The sequence below is a fragment of the Poromitra crassiceps genome, assembly GCF_964638095.1.
Source record: "Poromitra crassiceps genome assembly, chromosome: 25".
NCBI lineage: Eukaryota > Metazoa > Chordata > Actinopteri > Beryciformes > Melamphaidae > Poromitra > Poromitra crassiceps.
Window position 1 is genome coordinate 11,687,696 of NC_139649.1, and position 25,383 is coordinate 11,713,078.

Here is a 25,383-nt window from a genome sequence, read left to right on the forward strand (position 1 = left end):
GATTTGTCTGAGTGTATTTGTAAAAAAACAACAACATTTCAATAGAAAATGGAGGTCCAGGTTCAAGCAGTTCAGGGAGTCAAAGATCTCCACAGACGATAGGAAAATGTGGAAATCTCTCGAATCATAACTTCCCAGGCTTTCGCTCTATTCTGTTCTTGTCCTCTGGCCGATCCCGTTCAACTTTCCCCAACTTTGTTGAATTAGGATAATGAACTCTCCTGACACACTATGCAAACTAATCTAATCTCTGCTTCAGCAGTATGTGAATTACTTTGAAAGTCTGATTCAGTGTGCCCCCATCTCTCTCTCTCTCCCTCTCTCCATCTCCCTTTGTCACTTTGCTTCTCTCTCTCTCCCCCTCTCTCTCTCTCTCCCTTTGTCACTTTCCCCCTCTCTCTCTCTCTCTCTCTCTCTCTCTCTCTCTCTCTCCACTCATCCATCCATCCGTACACCCCCTGAGGTTGGCATTTGTCCATGATTTTAATGAGATGGACCAGAGGAATGATGAACTTATCTAAATCATTCAGAACAGGAGAAGTATCCTTCTCTCACACACTGACTGAGCAGGAGACACACACACTAATCAGTGGAACACTGGGGAGAGGGAGACCCAAAATGTATTACTGTAACTGTTCGCACGCATGCGCACGCACGCACACGCACGCACACACACACACACACACACACACACACACACACACCGCATATAGGTTTGACTTCATTCAAAATGTCAGAGCAGAAAAGAGCAGTCGTTGAATATTTATGTGGTTTGCTGGATTTTTCCACGTTGGTGGTGCAACATCAGGACATTCTTGGCCTAATAGGGTTTACAGAGCCAACAGCGTGCTGCTGAGGTCGCAGACTGGCCAATGAAATTCCAGCTGCTCCCACGGTAACCAAGGGAATGTGTGTGTGTGTGTGTGTGTGTGTGTGTGTGTGTGTGTGTGTGTGTGTGTGTGTGTGTGTGTGTGTGTGTGTTCTAGGCTTTAGAGCATTGTTGCCTTTAACTAGGCAACCGCACTTTTTGTGCGCCAAGTCAAGAAGGACCCCTGATCGCCTGTGGAGAAAGGCACAGGGGAAAAACTTTGACAGGGTGTGTTGGGAATGTGTGTTTAAATGGTGGTGGTGGTCTAAGGCCTTGGCCACACTGATCCGTGGTGTCCGTCCGTGTGCGTTCATTTCTCTGTTCACTTCCATTCATTTTCAATGACAGCTGTCCGACTGTCCGTGGAGCACTCAGAAGGGTACGTATCCAGAAAATTTGCATACGTTTTGATGGACAGAAAGTTGAAGAGGGATGAACTTTTTCTGGATGGACGTATCGGATGGTCGGATGGTCGGATAGTCACTGTCCGTTTAGCCAATCAGAGTCGAGGTCTCGAGAGGAGGCGTTCCGAGATTTGTTTCAACTTTTCAAAGAAGATGGCTGCCGAGGCGGTGAAGGAGGCTATAATTAATGCTGTGTACACCATCCCGCTGTTGTACAACGTGATAGTCAGTGTCACCGTCTGATTTCACCATCTAATCTGGTCATTCGGTGGCATTTTATGGCCACATAAGTAACGTAGCGCACAGAGCTAACAGCTAGCTGACGCCAGCTTTCTTCTTCTCTCGGTTTATAGGCGGGTCGCTGACACCTTCAAGGTGCTTACCGCCACCTGCTGTACAAGTAGGTTACTTGTACATGCAACAGACATAAATCCATTTTCTGACGGATCAGTGTGGCCAAGGCCTAAGTCTGTGTTTGTATGTATGTGTGACACATTACTAATCACCATTAGGGTTGGGCGATGATATGGACCAAAAACCATATCTCTGTATTTTTAGGCTGAATAGCAGCACACTATATAATATATACTGTATATATCTCTGTATTTTCTACAAAGTGGGCTAAATGTTCAGTTGTGTCAGTCAAAGCCACATGTGAGATGCAGGGGTGGAAAGAGTACAAAAATGACATCACTGATGACGTCACAATGCCTATGACATCATCAGTGATGTCACAATGCACAATTGCTCAAGTGACATCACTGATGACATCACTTCCGGGACTTTATGACATCACTGATGACATCATCAGTGGGACAAAAATGTAAATAAACGGCCTCCCCCTAGCTGCTCCTTGATCGCATACTTCAGGGATGCTGGATCACGTGTCCTGGAGCTGGCAACATTCAGCTGTCCATGGCTGAAGACGGGGGGTCTGAAGGCAGACTCCCACTTCTTTTTTGTGACATCACTGATCACTGATGATGTCACAGTGGGATTTATGACATCACTGATTATGTCACACATCACTGGGATTTATGACATCACTGATGATGTCACAGTGGGATTTATGACATCACGGATGATGTCACAGTGGAATTTATGACATCACAGTGGGACAGAGAAACAGACAGAGCCCGAGCTCCCATTTATATACTGATGATGATGATTTTACAGTGGGATTTATGTCACAGATGATGTCACAGTGGGATTTATGACATCACAGTGGGACAATCACAGTGGGACAGAGAAACAGAGAAATAAACAGACAGAGCCCCAGCTCCCATTTACTGATGATGATGATGATGATGATGATGATAGAGATAGATCATCAGTAATGTGGATATAATGACTAAGTGGGGGAAAAGGCAAATAATAGAACAGCTAGAACTGTGTGGTAAGTTCAGAAAATTACACTTATTGTAATGCAGCCTTTAAAACTAAGGAAATACAACACTTATGCAATATCACGATATTACGATATGCAAAATCTAAGATGATAGGGACATAATATTGATATATTGCCCAGCCCTTATCACCATATGCACATGCTCACATGCGCATACACACTGAAAAGCATGGTATAATTGACTAAGCACATCAGGTTATTTAGCACTAACACAATTGGTTGAACACAGATTAATATTCATGAGCGTATTTTCAAGTTGTCTTACAGTTGAAACACTGACTGTGCTCTGGCCATTTGGACCATATTACTGGGAAGTGGAGAAGAAACGCCAAGTGAATGGTGTCAGAACTGAACAGACTGCAAATGTCTGGTCAGGACGTGTGAGGTTCAATGTAAAGGCTTTAGCAAGAACAGCTTAGCACTGAATTCTGCTGCAGAAGCAGACTCCTCACAGCTCAGACACACACGCACACAGACAGACACACACGCACAGTCACACACAGACACACAGACACACACACAAACACACACACACACACACACACACACACACACACACAGAGTATGGAAGAAATAGTTTCACTGGCTGCCAGATAAGCTAAAGTAATAACAGTGCCGTCTCAGCTAATTTTAGCTCTGTATTGAATGTGCCGCCACTGGTATTCATGGCAACATTTCTGGCTAAATTGAGCTTAGCTGTATGTCCCCTCTCTCTCTCTCTCTCTCTCTCTCTCTCTCTCTCTCTCTCTGTACCTGTCTCACTCTTTCTTATATTCTTCTTCTTTCGCTCCTCTCCTTCTCTCTCTCTCTCTCTCTCTTATCCGTGGCTTTCTCTTTTTCCCCTATAGGACCCAGGCTGCTCATTCTTATCCTCCTCCCAGCCATCTCTCCATCCCGCTCTCCCTTCGTTTCCATTCACCACTCCGTTTGAAAGCTATCTCGTCCGATTTGTTATGTGGGGCCATAGCTAACCCCACACACACACACACACACACACACACACACGCACACACACACACACACACACACACACACACACACACACACACACACATATTTCTAATGTGGAAAACACCAATGCCATCATTTCCCACATTGCTTTTTGGAAAATAGTAAAACGTTGTCACAAAAATAAACATCCCCTACATGTTGCTGTCCCCAACCTATTCTGTTCTACAATCAATTGATACAGCGTTGCTATATTATATATACACACAATGCTATATTTACTCTGCCTGATGTAAACCTCAAGACCACTGAAAATGGAAAGCATTGTGTGTGTGTGTGTGTGTGTGTGTGTGTGTGTGTGTGTGTGTGTGTGTTAGGCCTGCACGATATGAGGAAAATCTGCGATGTGCGATAACATTGTTCAATGTAGCGAAGACGATACGACTTGCGATAAATAAACAAATATTAAAGTATGCATATTAGCTATACAGTTCCTATGTCTTTCTGCTTTAATAATGCGAACATAGACCCCAAACATAGCCTATGCCCACTGAATAAAGAAATGAAATACACACTGACTCTAGCTGAAACTACACACAGCGTGTTTGGGCTTTGGCAGAGGGGCGGAGCGCACTGTTGTAAGGGAAAGGTGTATGCTGGATTTACAACACAAGACAAAATGGTCAGATGCTGAGTGGGAATGCATGACGCATGTAAATAAAACGACCTTTGTTATTCATTGTGTTTCAGGCAGTCTTTGCGATGAGTTTATTGCGCATGTTCATATTGCGATGACGATGAAAATACGATTAATTGTGCAGCCCTAGTGTGTGTGTGTGTGTGTGTGTGTCATTTTAGATTTACGTTCACAAAACCTTTACTTTTTACTGAATGTAAAAAAGGCTTGTATTGTAAATTGGTGTTTCAGTTCTCAGCCCCTATGGCATGGTCATGGAATGAGCTCCAGAAGGACCTGAAATTGCAGGAGCTGATCTTGTTTTTAAAACAATAGTTAAAGGTATGGAGGATGGTGAAAGTTGTCATTGTTTTTCCTCGTAGTTTAATTAGCATGTGATGAAACACTGAATGTTTGTGGATCATGTGTTGTAATGTGCTGAGGTGTTTCTTGTGGGCCACTACAAACATCTCAACTTGTGGCGTCTGTAACTTGTGTAACTTTACTTTGTGCTGCTTTTCTTGGCCAGGGCCCTCTCGAAAAGAGATTTAATCTCTGTGGCTCACTTGGATAAATAAAGGTTAAATAAAATAAACAAAAAATATTATTCAAGCCGTGGAATTAGTGGTTAGATACTGTATGACTTGACTGACTCAGACAGCCTAATTACATATAATAGCCATAATTTAATTTCTGCATGACTTTTGCACTGTTGTACTGCCCACAAGACTTGATTGAGTGGAAAATGCAGCAGAAAAGCAGTATAGGTGCAGGCCGGGTGCCGGAGATGTTCTACCATGGCTTAAATTCACTGTAAGGAAGGATGCAGGCAAGCCCATTCACATTCCTGCTCTGGTGGCCTAGCCTGCCTTATTGAGAGTGACCACATCCATTTTGAATGGCCTGGGCCCAGAAACAAGGAAGTAGTTGGCTAGCCCCTGGTAAACAGGAAGTAGTTGGCTAGCCCCTGGTAAACAGGAAGTAGTTGGCTAGCCCCTGGTAAACAGGAAGTAGTTGGCTAGCCCCTGGTAAACAGGAAGTAGTTGGCTAGCCCCTGGTAAACAGGAAGTAGTTGGCTAGCCCCTGGTACACACATCAATGGGCTGGCATAGGAACAAATGGACAGACGCTCATTTCCATGAAACATTACGTATGCAAGTTGACAGCTACTTCAAAGCTGTGCCTGGTACATGGGATAGTTTGTTCACAGCCTGGTACTTACTCCCAATCTCCACTTCCCAAATATGTGTGCTTTTGTCAACAGACACATTATCACAGGCTATAGTATTAGCCAAGCTAATAGAAATGATCCTGGTTTGTAGGCTACAGATCTTACTGCATCTTGAGCTGAAGCACGTATTCAGCCCACCTTACATTGTAAGGACATGAGATAGCCATAGCCACAGCATCTTATGGCAAATTGGAAGTATGTCTGAAGACCAGTTTTCATCTGATCATAGGTTAGGCTTTGAAAAACACTGGCATATGTTAGCGGGGTGGAGTGGGGGGGATTGATACTGCATAGTATCGAGATATTTTGTGGGGCAATATATTCGCACAAATGCCAAGTATTGCAATATTTTATATAAATTGGCAGGTGCAACATTTATGGCAGGTTTTTTATGACAGTGTTGGTCAGTCTGCCTGCTTGACAATTTTGCTGCAATAATGATTGAAGTGAGATGAACAGACTGGAAACTTTATCTTAGATAAAACAGATGTTGACAAGTTTTCCTTTTGGGACATTATTTGGAGTGGGGAAAAAATATAATAAATCGCAATATATCGCAATACTCACTATATCACAATACTAGCATATCGCAATACTATCGTATCGTGACTTAAGTATCGTGATAATATTGTATCGTGGGGCATCTAGTGATTGCCACCCCTGGCATATGTAACTCTGGGGCTGGGCCAGAGTAAAATGCGAGATGAGTGTAGTGTACTGGTCATGTGAGGTGAGTGTACTGTACATGTGTATCTGCATGCACATATGTGTAGGTTCAGTAAGTGTTTGTGCGTGTGTGTGTGTGTGTGCATGCGTGTGTGTGTGTGTGTGTGTGTGTGTGTGTGTGTGTGTGTGTGTGTGTGTGTGTGTCAGAGTGCTTGAGTAAGCACTGGCGTAAAGGGCAGAATGTGTGGCGTAAATATGTGGCCCGGGCAACCGTCCCCATGGACTATGCATGGAAAGGATGTTGTTAAACCATACATGTGACTCCAGAGAGAGAGAGAGCGAGAGAGAGAGAGATTGAGAGAGAGAGAGAGAGAGAGAGAGAGAGAGAGAGAGAGAGGGCATGTGAGGCAGAACTGAAGCAGGCACTTTCACTTCTCTCAAACCAAAATAGATAATAATAGAATCATCATTCTCAAACATGCCTTCACAGATTGGATAAGAGACTTTAGTGGCAACTGATTTCATAGCTTTAAAAATGGATTGAATTGAAAGTGAATTGACCTAATCTCTGGAGATTGAGAAGATAGGGAAATAGGTTATCCTGAGGGAGAGAGAGAGAGAGAGAGAGAGAGGGAGAGAGAGAGAGGGAGAGGGAGAGAGAGAGAGAGAGAGAGAGAGAGAGAGAGAGACAGAGAGAGAGAGGGAGAGAGAGAGAGAGAGAGAGATTAGAGATGCAGGATTGGTGGGAAAGAAAGAGTGGTTTCAGGAGAAAAAGAAGTATAGACAGGAAGACAGAGTGAACATTCTGCTGACTCAGAGGTGTCTATATATACACACACACACACACACACACACACACACACACACACACACACACAGTATAATGTATACTGTATAATAAGTATATGTGTGCACGTGTGTATGTGTGTGTGTGTGTGTGTGTGTGTGTGTGTGTGTGAGTGAGAGAGAGAGAGAGAGATATTTCAATTGTAGGCATTTAGCCTCCACTCTCATCCAGAGTGACTTTTAGAGTAGGTGAGCAGGTAGGTTAGTGTGTTCAACCAGAGCAGGACTGACATTTCCACAAACTACTGACTGACTGACTGACTGACTGACTCACTGACTCACTGACTGACTGAGCAAGAGGAAGATCATGTGTGACTGTACGGCCTGGCTGTCTACTGTGACTCTGCTGCTTACCTCTGGCTATAGGCCTCTTGTACTGTGGCTCTGCTGCTTGCCCTCTGGCTATAAGCCTCTTGTACTGTGACTCTGCTGCTTACCCTCTGGCTATAAGCCTCTTGTACTGTGACTCTGCTGCTTGCCCTCTGGCTATAAGCCTCTTGTACTGTGACTCTGCTGCTTGCCCTCTGGCTATAAGCCTCTGTACTGTGACTCTGCTGCTTACCCTCTGGCTATAAGCCTCTTGTACTGTGACTCTGCTGCTTGCCCTCTGGCTATAAGTCTCTTGTACTGTGACTCTGCTGCTTGCCCTCTGGCTATAAGCCTCTTGTACTGTGACTCTGCTGCTTGCCCTCTGGCTATAAGCCTCTTGTACTGTGACTCTGCTGCTTGCCCTCTGGCTATAAGCCTCTTGTACTGTGACTCTGCTGCTTGCCCTCTGGCTATAAGCCTCTTGTACTGTGACTCTGCTGCTTGCCCTCTGGCTATAAGCCTCTGTACTGTGACTCTGCTGCTTGCCCTCTGGCTATAAGCCTCTTGTACTGTGACTCTGCTGCTTGCCCTCTGGCTATAAGTCTCTTGTACTGTGACTCTGCTGCTTGCCCTCTGGCTATAAGCCTCTTGTACTGTGACTCTGCTGCTTACCCTCTGGCTATAAGCCTCTTGTACTGTGACTCTGCTGCTTGCCCTCTGGCTATAAGCCTCTTGTACTGTGACTCTGCTGCTTGCCCTCTGGCTATAAGCCTCTTGTACTGTGACTCTGCTGCTTGCCCTCTGGCTATAAGCCTCTGTACTGTGACTCTGCTGCTTACCCTCTGGCTATAAGCCTCTTGTACTGTGACTCTGCTGCTTGCCCTCTGGCTATAAGCCTCTGTACTGTGACTCTGCTGCTTGCCCTCTGGCTATAAGCCTCTTGTACTGTGACTCTGCTGCTTGCCCTCTGGCTATAAGCCTCTGTACTGTGACTCTGCTGCTTACCCTCTGGCTATAAGCCTCTTGTACTGTGACTCTGCTGCTTGCCCTCTGGCTATAAGCCTCTTGTACTGTGACTCTGCTGCTTGCCCTCTGGCTATAAGCCTCTTGTACTGTGACTCTGCTGCTTGCTCTCTGGCTATAAGCCTCTTGTACTGTGACTCTGCTGCTTGCCCTCTGGCTATAAGCCTCTGTACTGTGACTCTGCTGCTTACCCTCTGGCTATAAGCCTCTTGTACTGTGACTCTGCTGCTTGCCCTCTGGCTATAAGCCTCTTGTACTGTGACTCTGCTGCTTACCCTCTGGCTATAAGCCTCTTGTACTGTGACTCTGCTGCTTGCCCTCTGGCTATAAGCCTCTGTACTGTGACTCTGCTGCTTACCCTCTGGCTATAAGCCTCTTGTACTGTGACTCTGCTGCTTGCCCTCTGGCTATAAGCCTCTGTACTGTGACTCTGCTGCTTGCCCTCTGGCTATAAGCCTCTTGTACTGTGACTCTGCTGCTTGCCCTCTGGCTATAAGCCTCTGTACTGTGACTCTGCTGCTTACCTTCTGGCTATAAGCCTCTTGTACTGTGACTCTGCTGCTTGCCCTCTGGCTATAAGCCTCTTGTACTGTGACTCTGCTGCTTGCCCTCTGGCTATAAGCCTCTTGTACTGTGACTCTGCTGCTTGCCCTCTGGCTATAGGCCTCTTGTACTGTGACTCTGCTGCTTGCCCTCTGGCTATAGGCCTCTTGTACTGTGACTCTGCTGCTTGCCCTCTGGCTATAGGCCTCTTGTACTGTGACTCTGCTGCTTGCCCTCTGGCTATAGGCCTCTTGTACTGTGACTCTGCTGCTTACCCTCTGGCTATAAGCCTCTTGTACTGTGACTCTGCTGCTTACCCTCTGACTATAAGCCTCTTGTACTGTGACTCTGCTGCTTACCCTCTGGCTATAGGCCTCTTGTACTGTGACTCTGTTGCTTGCCCTCTGGCTATAAGCCTCTTGTACTGTGACTCTGTTGCTTGCCCTCTGGCTATAAGCCTCTTGTACTGTGACTCTGCTGCTTGCCCTCTGGCTATAAGCCTCTTGTACTGTGACTCTGCTGCTTGCTCTCTGGCTATAAGCCTCTGTACTGTGACTCTGCTGCTTGCTCTCTGGCTATAAGCCTCTGTACTGTGACTCTGCTGCTTGCCCTCTGGCTATAAGCCTCTGTACTGTGACTCTGCTGCTTACCCTCTGGCTATAAGCCTCTTGTACTGTGACTCTGCTGCTTGCTCTCTGGCTATAAGCCTCTGTACTGTGACTCTGCTGCTTGCCCTCTGGCTATAAGCCTCTTGTACTGTGACTCTGCTGCTTGCCCTCTGGCTATAAGCCTCTTGTACTGTGACTCTGCTGCTTACCCTCTGGCTATAAGCCTCTTGTACTGTGACTCTGCTGCTTGCCCTCTGGCTATAAGCCTCTTGTACTGTGACTCTGCTGCTTGCCCTCTGGCTATAAGCCTCTTGTACTGTGACTCTGCTGCTTGCCCTCTGGCTATAAGCCTCTTGTACTGTGACTCTGCTGCTTGCCCTCTGGCTATAAGCCTCTTGTACTGTGACTCTGCTGCTTGCCCTCTGGCTATAGGCCTCTTGTACTGTGACTCTGCTGCTTGCCCTCTGGCTATAAGCCTCTTGTACTGTGACTCTGCTGCTTGCCCTCTGGCTATAAGCCTCTTGTACTGTGACTCTGCTGCTTGCCCTCTGGCTATAAGCCTCTTGTACTGTGACTCTGCTGCTTGCCCTCTGGCTATAAGCCTCTTGTACTGTGACTCTGTACTGTGACTCTGCTGCTTGCTCTCTGGCTATAGGCCTCTTGTACTGTGCAAGAGGAACACTTCACACTTCCCAGTGAAACCAGAGCTCTGCCTCCAGCCTCATGCCTCACCGTGTCCTGTGGGCTATTTTTACTCCAGCACCGGCTACTCTTGCCAAACCCATACCACAGCCTACTGGAGGGAGCACTGGAGCACTGGCCGTGTGTGTGTGTGTGTGTGTGTATGTGTGTGTGTGTGTGTGTGTGTGTGTGCACGTGTGTGCACTGTGCATGTGTCTGTGTGGGTGTGTGTGTAGTGTGTGTGCACGTGTGTGCATGTGTCTGTGTGGGTGTGTGTGTAGTGTGGGTGTGTGTGTAGTGTAGGTGGGTGTGCAATGTGCATGACATGTGTGGTAAAACGGTGTGAAAAGGCCATGTGTGCTCGATAGGCCTGAGCAAGCGAGTGCCTGACTGTGTGTGAGAGGTATTATCTCCACATTCCCCAAATACAGTACAAACTATCCACGGTGTTCCTAAAATGATCTATGGCCTATTCTGTCTATCTAGAGCATGTTCGGCCCTGCGGAGCGGCTGAGAAACTTGAAGAGATTGTTAAGAGAAATCTTTTTAATGTGAGATTTCTGTGCCGTTCTGAACTGCTTTGACAGCTTTTAACTGATGCGCTTATCTCTCACATCATAACTGCTGCAGAACTCCGCTCATCCACCAACCTCCCAGAGGCCATGTTCATATCCTCAATCTTGTTCTTCTTCCTCTTCTTTTGTCTCATACTTGGTCTCCCTCTCCTCTACCTCCATCATCTGTGTGTCTCTCTGTCTCTCTCCACCTCAGTGAAATCCATCAAGGAGATGTGTGTGTGTGTGTGTGTGTGTCTCTCTCTCTCTCTCTCTGTCTCTCGCTCTCTGACTCTCTCCTCAGTGAAGTACATCAAGGTGTGTCTCTCTCTGACTCCCTCTCTCTCTCTCTCTCTCTCTCTGTCTCTCTCTCCTCAGTGAAATACATCAAGGTGTGTCTCTCTCTGACTCTCTCTCTCTCTCTCTCTCTCTCTCTCTCTCTCTGACTCCCTCTTTCTCTCTCTCTCTCTCTCTCTCTCTCTGTCTCTCTCCTCCTCAGTGAAGTACATCAAGGTGTGTCTCTCTCTGACTCCCTCTCTCTCTCTCTGTCTCTCTCTCTCTCTCTCTGTCTCTCTCTCTGACTCCCTCTCTCTCTCTGTCTCTCTCTCTCTGACTCTCTCTCTCGTCTCCTCCTCAGTGAAGTACATCAAGGAGATGTCGGCCTTCTTTAAGAACGCGGGGTCCCCCGGGGCAGCCCTCCCATGGGACTCCCCCCCCTCCACGCCTCAGAGGGGCAGCGACGCCTCCCCCGCTGAGGTCAAGGAGCCCCGCAGCCTCCCAGTGAAGATGTGCCAGGTGTCACGGAAACAGTGCCCCCCAGACACAGAAAACAGGTACTGCAGCCCGGGGGGAGTTCACTACTTTGTAAATGATTTGAGTTTCATTTTGTACAGTTCGGATACAGAGATTTCTGACAGATATTTAACGCTTAACACCATATGGTCGTAGAACGATGGTTCTCAACGTCGGGTCTGGGGACCACCAGGGCTCCTTGAGTGTGTTCCAGGGGGTCCCCTGCAAACTGATGAATTGTTCAACTTCACCATTATTTAAAGCCCCAATCAGTAAGATTTTTGACATTTTTGACTGAAATATAACTGCTTTTTAGTCACAGGACATGGTAGATTGACTTTTAATAGGGAGACCCTCATCTTTATTTATCCCACACCGCCCTCCATTGCCCAGCACTGGGACTAAGCAGTTTGTCTGTCACGTCCCGTAGCAAGAAAAAAGAAAAAAGAAAACCATGCGCGCATGCGCTGTACAGCGGAAGCGCTGTGTTCATCAAAACGAGGAAGTAACTCGATTCGGATTTGCTACGAAAATGATGTTTCACGGAACTATGGATTATTATTTCATCACGTGGTGAGTACCCGATGTCACAACATGTACATAGAGCTTCTGGCGCTGTGTTTTGTTGACTTTGAACGGCGATATCGTTATCGATAGCAATGCACGCAGAGGGCGCAGTGGAAAACTTACTGAGTGGGGCTTTAATTTGCAAGAAATTGACTACTACTAGTAGTAGTAGTAGTAGTAGTAGTAGTAGTAGTAGTAGTAGTAGTAGTAGTAGTAGTAGTAGTAGTAGTAGTAGTAGTAGTAGTAGTAGTAGTAGTAGTAGTAGTAGTAGTAGTAGTAGTAGTAGTAGTAGTAGTAGTAGTAGTAGTAGTAGTAGTAGTAGTAGTAGTAGTAGTAGTAGTAGTAGTAGTAGTAGTAGTAGTAGTAGTAGTAGTAGTAGTAGTAGTAGTAGTAGTAGTAGTAGTAGTAGTAGTAGTAGTAGTAGTAGTAGTAGTAGTAGTAGTAGTAGTAGTAGTAGTAGTAGTAGTAGTAGTAGTAGTAGTAGTAGTAGTAGTAGTAGTAGTAGTAGTAGTAGTAGTAGTAGTAGTAGTAGTAGTAGTAGTAGTAGTAGTAGTAGTAGAAGAAGAAGAAGAAGAAGGACATTTTGATCATAGTTTCTCTGTTAACTCTCTACCTACAGTGCAGATAATCATGGAATTATAGGGGGGGGGAAACATAATCTTGCAATAAAAAAAAGAAAGAAATCTCAGATTTGTGTCCAGGAGACAATCTCATCAAATGGGAGTCTGACTGTGGCCCTAATGTGGATTAGATTAGGGTCTTTGATATGAAAAAGGTTGAGAACCACCGATATAGAAGATGGAAAAGGGACTCGTCGTTACCCTCTCTCCCTCATATATTCTCTTTGTTATTGTCTGAAATACCCTTTTCGTCCTCAAGCCTTTCTTCCTTTGCCATTTTTCTATATTTTTCTAATTCCAAACTGCCCTTTTTCCTCTCTGCCTCCTCTCCCTTTTCTGCACTGGCTCTTCCATGTTCAAACCCCTCCTCCCACCACCACCACCACCCCTCCTCTCCGACCTCCTCTGCCAGGTATTTCGAGGTGATTTCGTATAGCAGAAAGAACTCGATGTTCCTGCGGGCGAAGGACCCGGCCATGGCCCAGTCCTGGTACAACGCCATCCTGGCGGGCGCTGCCAACCTCTTACCCAGAGTGAAGGAGGAGTTGAAGGCCATGCAGGCTGGCCTGGAGGTCAAACATCTGGGCTGGATTACAGAGCAGGTACGCAAAACACAGACACTAACACACACAAATACAGGAGTCATATGCACAAATTTGACGAGAGGACGAGATGACGCAAAGTTACTGGCATTGGGGTTCAGTGTGATGCTGCATATGACATTTGCAAGGTATTCAAACATTTCATATTTTATTTTTGTGGAGCTGTAATATGAGCTGGGAACTGCAAAAAGACATGGGCAGAGTGAGTGTGACATCACTCTTTGGTTTTGAAGCCTGGAGATTGGCATGTTTGCCGCTGCTATCTCACACGAGACCCGGGGCTTCACACAGCACCGCCTGCTATTGGTCCATGATCTGTAAGCTGATCACTGGACAGGTGACCTGTCAATCACGCCCTTTTGTATATTATCTATTTTATTCTAAACGGGCAAGTTATATTTAAAAAATATATCAGCATCACCCCCCGTACAATTGTCACGAAAGGTGAAATTATCTATAGAGGCCAAAAACCATTTTTTTGAACCAGGCTTTAAAAACATGTTTATTTATGCTGTAAAGTCAGGCATTTTAACATGGGGGTGAATGGGGATTGACTCCCTTTTGCAGCCAGCCTCAAGTGGCCATTCTAGGAACCGCAGTTTTTGCCATTTCCGCATTTGGCTTCATCTGCCCGAGCCTAAACTCCCCCCCCTCGTGGGAACTGCAGGAGAAAGTGCAGGGCGATGTAATGAGCTGAAGCGGGTTTCCATCGGACCGCTCAAGCCTCTGTCGTCCAGCAGCACTGAGAAAGAATCAATAAAGTACCACATTGTAAATTAATGATGCATTGTTTTGGTCCATTTTGCAGATGAAATTCATGATGGCGTCTGTATCCGTTTAGCATGACAGCCATTTTTGTCCTTAGTGTAAATATAAAACTTAGGGAATGGCAAATAAACCTGGCCCCTAGTTAGTACAGCAGATCATGGTGAGGAGCTTTCCTAGTGTCTCTGGAGCAGATCATTGTCTGGGTGTGCAGCAAGAAGCAGAATATCTGAACAAAAAGGTATTGGGAAGCAGGATGGTCTAGGCATTTGAATGCTGCTGCTCATTAAATGTGATGCTGTGTAGAGACTGAGACTCTAAGCTGGTGGAGGCACTGAAACCATTAAAGGAACACTCCGCCCATTTTCAACCAGCTTTGTATCATTAGAACATCAGTAGTATATCAGAAAACTGTAAACTGTTTTGAAGTCTGTCGTTTAATTTGACAGTTATTGAGTGTTAAAGTGTGGACCAGTGACATCACTGGTCCACACTAACTCAAATTAATAACTCATTAACTCAAATCAACTCTCAATAACTGTCAAACTAGATGAATGATGAATAGTTTGACAGTTATTGAGAGTTGATTGAGTTAATGAGTTATTAATTTGAGTTAGTGTGGACCAGTGATGTCACTAGTCCACACTTTAACACTCAATAACTGTCAAATTAAATGACAGACTTCAAAACAGTTTACAGTTTTCTGATATACTACTGATGTTCTAATGATACAAAGCTGGTTGAAAATGGGCGGAGTGTTCCTTTAAGGTGAGGTGGTGATAGACATCGTTTCCTTCTCTTCCACTCTTTACTAGTACAGACACAATTCTTAACGCAGAATTGACGTTGAACTGTTTGTGCATGTGTTGATGTACTTCTGTGTTACTGCTTCTAATCCTAATTCCTTTATTGAAAGTATTTTAACATTTTCATTTATCTGCTGGTTTTCATCCCTCTGTCAAAAAGACAAGAACAGACTGCAAGGTGTTGTCAACCTTAGCTCTAAAATTATAGGCAAAACACAAAGATCCCTAGTACAGTTTAATAGTGCACAAGTGCTCAAGAAAGCGCACAAGATAATCAATGACTCCACACATGTCCTTCATGTCTGTTTTGACTTAATGCCATCAGGAAAGCGCTTTAGACAGCCTGCCTGCAAAACAAACAGAAGGAAGTTTGGTTTTGTTCCAGAGGCCATTCGACTGGTGAACAGCCACAGTACGAGAAATGGTCAGTTTATCTAGACTAAGTCTGTACCTTGACCTTTTGATTTGAACCCTTGAACAAGTCTAATATGCACTTGGATTGTATTGACTGAATTTAATTTGTATTGATCTGACACCTATATTCCTTTGTGGTGTTGGATACATTGTAATCAGGGATCTTGCTTTATCAGTGCCATTTATTGTATTTATTGTCTTGTTTTTTGTATTGTTTTTGGATGTGTACAAAGTACAGCTTGTTTGCAGTATTCATGCCTTAAATTGCCCCTTGCGGGACTAATAAAGTTTTTTTGAATTGAATTGAATTGAATTAATCGTATCTTCCAACGCAGTTTGTAGTTTTATACTGTTTTTTCTCTATATATTAAGTGATTATATTGTACATAATGTGTTACATCTAAAAAGAGTTTCAGGTGTTGTACAGCCCCTTGAAGGGGAGCAGCTGATATCCACTGACACTTTACTGGCTTGTCACAGTTTAAAATACGCCATGTGTGACATGCATACCCCCGCCCGGAGTGGGTTTAACCGACTTAACCGACTTACACATGTTTGCATGTGCGCACGCGTGCGTGTATGTTTGTGTGTGTGTGCTGTATGTGTGTGTAGGTCACCCAGGGTCCTGAGAGACCCGTGTTGGCGATGTTGACAGACAGAGACCTGCTCCTGTACCCCTCCATGCCCGACACCAAGGACAGCCTGAGCAACCCCACCAAGAGCCACCCGCTCATCACTACCAGGTAGGGCTGTGAATCTTCACTGGCCTCACGATTCGATTCGATTACGATTCAGAGGGCTACGATTCGATTCGAGTACGATTCGAGATGCATCTCGATGCATCTCGAATCAATGCATCACTTTTTTCCGCAATACATGATTTATTTTTTCTCACTTTCTTTTTTCTCACTGTGTGGCTACTTTTAAAATAAAAGTGCATTTGGAATTGCATTGTATTATGATCCATAATTAAAATAAACAACTGCATGTACTTCCATTATATTTAATTTGATTATTTAAAAAAAAAAAAAAAATCTATTTTTGACATTTGTGAATCGATGCAGACTCGTGCACGTCCGCATCACGATGCATCTTATAATCGATTATTTTTGACACCCCTACTACCAGGTGCACACTACATACTATAGTACTGATTAGCATATACAGTCACACAGTGCTGTCTCTCTCTCTCTCTCTCTCTCTCTCTCTCTCTCTCTCTCTGTCACACACACACACACACACACACACACACATATACCATTGCATAAACCTAACACATCCGTCACCACCCTAACAGCCCAGTTCTGAGCAAACACTCATTTCCCAGGCTTGTTTTTGGCCCTGGTAAAGCACAGATGCTCACTCTTTCCATAACTGGACTTTTGGACATTTTGCTGCATAACATCATCTTCATCTGGAAATTATTACTGCAATATTAGACAGAACTTATGAGTCATACTGTATGCATTTTCCCCTCCCTGTTTTCTCTCCCTCTCTTGGACTCCCTCCTCTCTCTCTTCACCTTTTCCATTTCTCCCCATCTAACTATATCTATAACTATCTATAACTCTCTCTCTCTCTCTCTCTCTCTCTCTCTCTCTCTCTCTCTCTCTCTCTCTCTCTCTCTCTCTCTCTCTCTCTCTCTCTCTCTCACACACACACACACACACACACACACACACACACACACACACCCTATCATTTAATTCTCTGTCTTGGCCTATCCTTGTGTGTAACCTCACTTGCTCCTCTCTTCCCATACATACTTTCTCTCTCTCACTCGGCTTTCTCATTTCCTGCCCCTCCACCCGCTCCACCCAGACTGGTCCACTCTGGCCCGGGGAAAAGCTCTCCTCTGCTCGATTCGGAGATCTCGTTTGGCCTGCGCACGGGGACCAAGCAGGGCGTGGAGACCCACGTGTTCAGGGTGGACTCTGCCAAGGAGCTGTCCACCTGGACACACCTGCTGGTGGAGGGCTGCCACCACGCCGCTGAACTGGTCCAGGAAGTCACCACGGGTACAGATACAGATTCATGCCCCACCCATGAGATCATTCAGATTGTGCTTTGAATCACACTACCTGTCAGAAATATCACACGTCCAAATTTTCTTTATTTTTTTACCATTTTCCACATTTTAGAATAATAGTTAAGACATGGAAACTATGAAATAACACAAAAGGCAAACAGATGGAAGCTATAGAGTCCAGACACACCAAGCCGACGTTACGCCTTTGTGGTGTGTGTATGTGTGTGTCCCGTACGTTTCTCACTCGTCGGCCTCATCGGCATGTTGAATCAGTCGGTGAGAGAAATCACTCTGATTGGCTGGTCAGCAGCTTCAGCGAATCAGTGCACGCGAAGAGAGGGCACACACAAAACATCATTCGCATTTTTCAAATTCATCTCATCTGATCATACAATACACAAATATTGAACAACGTGCCCTGTGAGCCTGTCGCTGTATGATATCACTCATTTAGTGCGGCTTCTCCTTATTTTTCCACCTCTGCCTCTTCCTTTCTTCTTCCACAATAAGCAAAAGACCAGGCAAGGCCTGACAACGCCAGCGCCATTTGCAACTTTTCCTCATCAGACATATTCTCCATTAGAAGTAGCTATATTATGAAACCGTTTAAGTGGTGAGTGAGAGTGGTGTGAAAATGGTGGGCAAACGCTGCTTTATTTAGTATATTAATACAATAGTTTGTAGATCATTATCCGCAGTCCTGGGTCTCACACAGTCCTGGGTCTCACACAGTCCTGGGTCTCACACAGGCGCAGAAGAACGTACGTGCTAGTTGGCCATCAGCTGTAGTCTTTGCGGTGTGTTCAAGTGCATTTTTTTAGCCTCTGACACAGGAGACATAACAGACACAGGAGACACAGGAGACATAACAGTCACAGACACCGGAGACATAACAGTCACAGACACAGGAGACATAACAGTCACAGACACAGGATACATAACAGTCACAGACACAGGAGACATAACAGTCACAGACACAGGATACATAACAGTCACAGACACAGGAGACATAACAGTCACAGACGACACAGGAGACATAACAGTCACAGACACAGGAGACATAACAGTCACAGACACAGGAGACACAGGAGACATAACAGACACAGGAGACACAGGAGACATAAGAGTCACAGACACAGGAGACACAGGAGACATAACAGTCGGCCTTGGTTGCCGGTGTTCTTGTCTAGATGGAAAGGCAAATGCTTTGGAAGTAAATCCATACATAGGCATCAACTTCGCTATTTGTCTTTTTATTTGTCTAAAAAAAAATACATTTCAAGCATTGAAGCATAAGCCTTCAATCAGGTGTGTCCAAACTTTAGTATTGTCATGCAGGGGAGTTTTGTTTTGCTGGCTCCCACCTCAACAAGCACAGCACAAAGTGTCCCATGCCACACAATGCCCATTCAGCTATCAAGACACAAGAAAGAACTGTGTGTCGTGTTAGACCGCCGTGCTATGCTAATACAGGATGCGGTGGCTTCCCACTCTAGGGGTTCAGAATAAGGTCTTGTGAGATGATGAGAGGAAAACAAGCATTTGGTTTGCCAAGTATAATAAATCTACAGGAATATGATTTGAATGATTGAAAAATGTCCAGTGACCAATTGCACAAATTGAAATTGGCAGGTTTGAATTGACAAATCGTTGTTTCTGCACAAATCTAAAGTTAGCAGAGAGGACGCGTGCATAAACAGACAAAATCCTCCTGTTGTGCCTCTAAAAATCGTTCACTAGAAATATCACAGCACATGATTTTTATTCAGCACAACAGACGCATAATGATACATTTATGATAAACTAGTGTAGTCAGCAGTTTACTTATAGTAGTGTTGTCACATTGCCCTCTGCTGGTATTATGAGGTAGTGCAATAGTTTTCTCCAAATCAGAGACATTTATTTAGTATCAGAATTAGAAAGAGTGTTCCATTTATAATAGATTTAAAGCCATTCTTTCTTAATAAAAATAAACATGATCTGAATTTCTTCATGCTGATCCATGCTATCACACCCAAAGACATTGGCAGGGATTCTGGGCTGTGTATCACTATGTAACACATGAGACTCATAACACAATGAGAACACAAGGAAGCGGTGATATCAATCCAGATTTTTTTGAGGGCCACTCTGGCTTGGCTCTCTCTAAATCAGTGGTTCTCAAAGTGGAGTCCGGGGGGACCCCCCGGGAGTCCTTGAGGGGGTTTCAGGGGGTCCCCAGCAAAAATGGGAATCATTTATTTTCACTAGAATTCCAACCATAAGTAACAATGACAGAATGTATGATGACTATTTTGGCCATGGGTCTCCTACACTTTCTGTAATGAAACATCTAAAAGTGTGACAATCCTCCCACTCTCCTGGTCTGGACGCCAACACCAGGCTCCTTCAAGACATGGCCAAGAGAGTGGGAGGGTCATCACAAAAGCTCAACTCTTATCAGATGGGGGGACTCCGTGACAAAATCTTATCAAATGGGGGTCCGTGGCCTAATTTGTGTCAGTTTAGTTGATGTGAAGAAAATGGAGAACCCCTGCTCTAAGTCATCATTGCTCTAAGTCCTAGTTCCTCATTGCGCGGCTCGCGAGACGCTGGCGGCTCTCGAAGCTTTAGTTGGCGGCTCTAAGAAATTGCAAAAAAAAAAAAAAAAAAAAAAAATCCCCCCTGCTCTCCCCAAAATTTCAATAAACCTTTATGGCATATTATTACAATACAACAATACTCGTGTTGACAGTAATAGACGGTGCCAAACCATTGAAAACAATAAGCATTTTGCTTTTAGGAGTATTGTGCCAGCGTGCAGCGCTGTTCCAAAACGTGTCAACGTGTGTCGTTGCCTGGGAAACGCACATCCCATAATACAACTGTTCGCATCGCATCCCATAATAGTATGATGATACTTGGGATGCCATTGCGAACATAGATGTGAACAGGTTAGCTAAAACTTTAGCGTCGCCAGCGACGGCCGCCACCGTTGCGGTCGGGGTACATTTCGAAATCCCTCCAGGCCTGAAAGATTTTCTAGGGGAAACTGGTATATGTGTGTGTGTGTGTGTGTGTGTGTGTGTGTGTGTGTGTGTGTGTGTGTGTGGAAAACAATAAAACAAAAAAATGGTAGGCAGATGTGCTTGGTTGGGGTGGCTTTTGGTGTTTTGCGGTAAAAGTGGCTCTCCTATTGACGTTGTCCTGCCAGTGCGGCTCTCATCGAAGAAATAGTGAGGATCACTGCTCTAAGTCATCAGTGCCTTCACTTCCCTTACCTCCCCTGCGTATGCCCGTGTCTTCCAGCCTGCAGCTGGAATGGGAAGGAGTGCACCCTGTGCGTGCACATCGACGAGGGCTTCACACTGTTCACCGAGGAGATGGGCGTCCGGAAGAGCATCCTGCTGCAGCAGCCCTTTGAGCGCCTCAGGATGTCGTCGGACGACGGAGTACGCATGATCTTCCTCGACTTCGGAGGCCCAGAGGCCGAGATTGTAAGTTTGCTGCCAGTTCGTCTTTCTCTTAAATGTGCTTTGTGCAACATTTTCACATTGATAAATCATTACCACAGTCATTTTGAGATGAAGTAAACACAAGACCATGGCTGAGAAGATGGCCAACCTCTCCCGGGCCTCCACACTGTTTTTGGAAGTGTTGGTTCAGATTTCGGAGGGGAATCCGCTGGATCACTTTACGGCATAAAGGGAGATTTCTTTATGGACCAAAATAGGTGGAGGGACGCTGTTCGTCCAGCGCAAACAACAAGCAGCAATTTTCCTCTTTGCAACAGGAAGCAATGGGGTTTATGGGAAATGTGGACCTAATATTGAGATGATCATGAACAATGTCGCTGATGGGAAATAGAGGCTATTAATTGTGTCAGCCATGGTTTTATTTGTTTACGATTATAGGAAGGTATCATGGTTAATTTGACAATGTAATGCTGATGTTTAGAAATGATACATGTTGCACTTTTTTGTAAGGTTTTAACAGTATTAAGATGTCTTGTTTATTATTTGTCTATTGACCTATGTGCTGTTTTTTTAGTGTATGAGGGAGTACTTTTTTTCCTTTTATTTTTTTTACATTTGTTAAAATTATTTGTTTTAGGAAGCAAAGTTTTGCAGATTCAATGATATGCACCTAACCGTTCTACAGTATTATGCTACATTAAAAAGCTAATGCTAATGCTAAGCTAATTTCCTTTCCTCATTCATTCTATATCTTCTTCTATTCCCCCGCTCCCCATCTCTCTCGTTCTGCAGCAACTGGACCTCCATTGCTGCCCCAAGACCATAGTCTTCATCATCCACTCCTTTCTGTCTGCTAAGGTCAAGAGACTAGGCTTGCTGGCATGATGATGGCCAATCTGTCAGAACATCAACAACAACACACACACGCACGCGCGCACACACACACTCAGAAGACTCAAAAACATGGGAGGAGAGAACCGAGGAAAAGATGGTGACTAATCGTCTTTGGTCAGGCGCCTCCTGTCCGTGCAGCGGAATCGGGAGGAACCTGCAGTATTGATGGACCTTTGTTGAACTTGTAGTTTTGAGGTAAAGGGAGGCTTATAGAGTGCGTAAGTCAGCGGTCATATACGTGATTTGACATCTGTCAGATCTGTCATGATGACACTCTATGATGGCACACTCTATGATTATGACAGCCTGCATAGTAATGTTACTAAGCTCACCCAATGGATTTTGTTGCCCCATTGTTTAGTTTAGATGTGTCATGGCAGCCATTTGTCACCAGCATTCTTTCATCTATCAGTCTTCTCTTTATTTATCAGTCTTCTCTTTATGTGCCATGAAGCAGAAATAAAGCTCGTTTCACAAGCTGAAGCCTCCAGATTGATCTTGGACAAGCGTTTGCTACTAAGGCAGCTTCAATGGAGTGACAGGATGTCATGCGCCCATCACTGAATGATCAACGCTCTGTATTGAACAATGTACAGAATACAATACCATGTTGTTAGTTACCCATAATGATATGTATGCTGTGGTACCTGTTGGTGTTTAAACCGTCTTTGACCCTAAAGTTTTCTAGAAGATGAGTTACGTCTTTTTGTTTGAGAGGATGTCCAAATGCCCAATCAAAAATGTTTTTATCCTAGCTTTTAATTCTCTCTTCCATCTTGTCTTTGTCTGTCTGTCTGTCTTTCTCTGTCTCTATCTCTCTGTGCACTACTTCTTGCGTGTGCGCATAAAATAAATCCTATAGCCTAACATAGGAAAATGGACTAATGGACTCGAATACTAAAGTATTTAATATTGTGTTTTTAGCTTAACCATTGAATTCAGAGATAGATGGATGAACACTGATAATTTGCCTAACCTAAATGTTTGACAGCTACCCTGAAGCTAAATGTCCTCAGGCTAACAGTCTGACTCTGTATCGGTGGCGATATGACCTGGTATCATTTGAGCCACCATAAAGTGCTACTGACAAGAGAGCCAAACAAGGCTCTCACCTAATGCATATTGATTTTTAGATGATATATACAATTGCCAGAAAGAGTGCCGGTCCAGATAAGCTACTGTAAGTATTCAAGTACAATGCTAAGTTTAGCTTTAAGCCAAGATATTTTAGTACAGTGTTTTTAGTCTGTTCTTCATAATTACACCACCGTAATAAGATGAATGGATGTAGTCAGAAAGTGACGATGCTGCATTTTTATAGTGTGGCCAAAATTTGAATATGTCAATTTAAACACCATGCAAAGATGTTGAGTTGTTTACTTCATAATGTGTTTGATCATTTGCCCTCATTTTTTGTGTCAAAGGAACACCCACGACTTGAGGCCTTCTCTGTACAACGCTAAACAGACTTATATTAATATATATTTCACAACTAAAATTTGTTTGCTTTCAAGAATAAAATGTAATGTATATTCTTATTTAAACAAAGGTGTGCCTTGCAGGGTTGTTTGTATATAAACGTGTAATAAACTTTTGATTGTTAACTTTTACACGTGCTTTATTGATACAGGATAGACGTTGACAGTGGTCAGTGTATATAAATCCAGTATTCAGCATCATTGAGGACTGAGGCTCGACTGAAACCGGAATTACGCTTGGGTTGCAAAACTCAATTTTCTGCAATGCAATTTAAATCATTCATATTTGTAGGCTAAAAGCATAGCGTATTGAAGTTATATCTGTTTAAAAAAAACTGTGGTAGCTGTGGTTGGAAAAGCTTGAAGGTCTCTGGTCTGACTCTGGAACACTGCGTAGCAAAATATAGGACTATCTAACGCTGTAACAGCTGTTAAACTGAAACTGTCTCTTGAAATTGCCTATAGTGAGTCCTAATATAATTTTTAAGTGGTATCTCATAGTCCGTAACAAGCCTTATTCCCACTGAGCTGTTTCAGACAGATCAAGCCTCCACGCACACAGTCTTTATTTAACAGTCCCAGTTGGTGGTCTGACAGTTTTATTAAGTCCAGACAGATCTCCAGAACGGGCAGAGCAAAGATGATGATGATGACGAGATGCTTAAGTCAGCGGGATGCGTGATGGAGACAGTTAGGCCTGCTGCTCGCCATTGTAAAATACGCAAGCAAATAGTCCCCTCTTATGTACTCTTTACTGCTATGAGGCGGTGTTATCAGTCAGGCACAGTTACTGTAAAAAGTGCTTGTGTGTGTGTGTGCAGGCCCGGTTTAATGCACGGGCTTACCAGGGCTACTAAGCCCTGGGGCCCGCCATCTAGGGGCCCCGGGGGCCCCTAAAAAAAAATGTTTACAGTGCACCTGAACGCAACATGCAAAATACCCGCTGAATAAGTGTCCAAATGTTCATGTCATTCTGGCCAATACTGGCCACACTTCTGTTATAACATTTCAGTCTGGGATATGGAATATCTTTAAATAATATTTATGACTAAAAGGCTAAAAGTAATCTCGTGTGTAAGAAATGACTGTTCGACATTGAGGAAGTTTGAAGTAAAAATGTAAATAATTAACTTTATTTAATTTATTTACCTTCAAGAGTGCGTTTTTGGGTAACACTTTACAATAACGTACACAAATAATGTAGTAGTTACTAGGAAACTAATCATTAACTTTCTTTCAAAACTTTGATGAGATTGACAGTAACATTGTTTCAGATACATGGTGTAGTTGTGGAAAAGTGGGTGTGAGTTTGGAAGAGGAGTGCACCACTAGTTGGAGACATGCATCCATAGCAGTGTTGATTTCGTAGACGAAAACTATGAGGAAAAATGTTAGTCGACTACCTATTTTCACTGGAAGAGATCCAATCAGAAGAGAAGAAGAAGTTAAACATCTGTGTCTGTATTGCACATTCAAACCTTAAAAGAATAACAGATTAATATATCTTTACAATTAGTTTGGAAATTCTAATGAATAGTTATGGTTTTCTTTGACTAAGATGAGATGAAAATACTTAGACACTTAGTTGATGAAAACTTGACTAAATAAAATCAGGATGAGGTTGACTAAATATGATAAGAGCTTAAGAGAAAGTGGATTATAGCTCACTCAGATAAACATGTGAATGTTGTGTGATATGCAAAGGTTGTTGGTTCAATCCCAGGCTCAGGCAATTTCTTAAAAAGTGCTGACATAATAAGCTGCAGCAGTGATCCTTCTTTATCATCACCAGTAGTTTGAACACTGATAGAAATAAGCTGATGAAGGAGACTAGTCAGTCCCTGACTCTAGCTGAACTCACTGGTACAAATCTCACCTGTCTCACTCTTTATGCTGTGTTATTGTCAGTGTAAATACATTATGTAGAAATCAGAAGCTTAACTCCCAACAGCTCATAGCTCAGTCGGCTGAGTTGCTGAGTCGCTGTGTCACTGTCTCTGTCTGACAGGTACACTGTTGGTTCGATTCCCGATGGAGGAGACATATTACAGCACTGCCCTGTCTTTAACATCACCAGCATAGCGCCTCCTACAGGCAGATACACAGAGCAACACAGCGCCTCCTACAGATCCACAGAAATGGACACAGTGGACAGGACTGCAAAGAGATCCAGACATGTCATATACTGAGTCTAGA

At 44.1% G+C, this 25,383-nt stretch overlaps 1 protein-coding gene across 1 annotated transcript in view; it reads left to right on the forward strand.

The window, feature by feature from the left end:
• snta1 (syntrophin, alpha 1) overlaps positions 1–23,306 on the forward strand; it is a 62,991-nt gene extending 39,685 nt beyond the window's left edge. The window contains exons 3-8 of the mRNA XM_083660842.1: positions 11,403–11,598; positions 13,157–13,346; positions 15,944–16,074; positions 17,153–17,349; positions 20,649–20,836; positions 21,608–23,306. Coding sequence (XP_083516968.1) covers positions 11,403–11,598; positions 13,157–13,346; positions 15,944–16,074; positions 17,153–17,349; positions 20,649–20,836; positions 21,608–21,700 — 995 coding nt within the window. The 3' untranslated portion in view covers positions 21,701–23,306. The remainder of the gene's footprint in view (positions 1–11,402; positions 11,599–13,156; positions 13,347–15,943; positions 16,075–17,152; positions 17,350–20,648; positions 20,837–21,607) is intronic.
• The last annotated feature ends 2,077 nt before the right edge of the window (positions 23,307–25,383 follow it).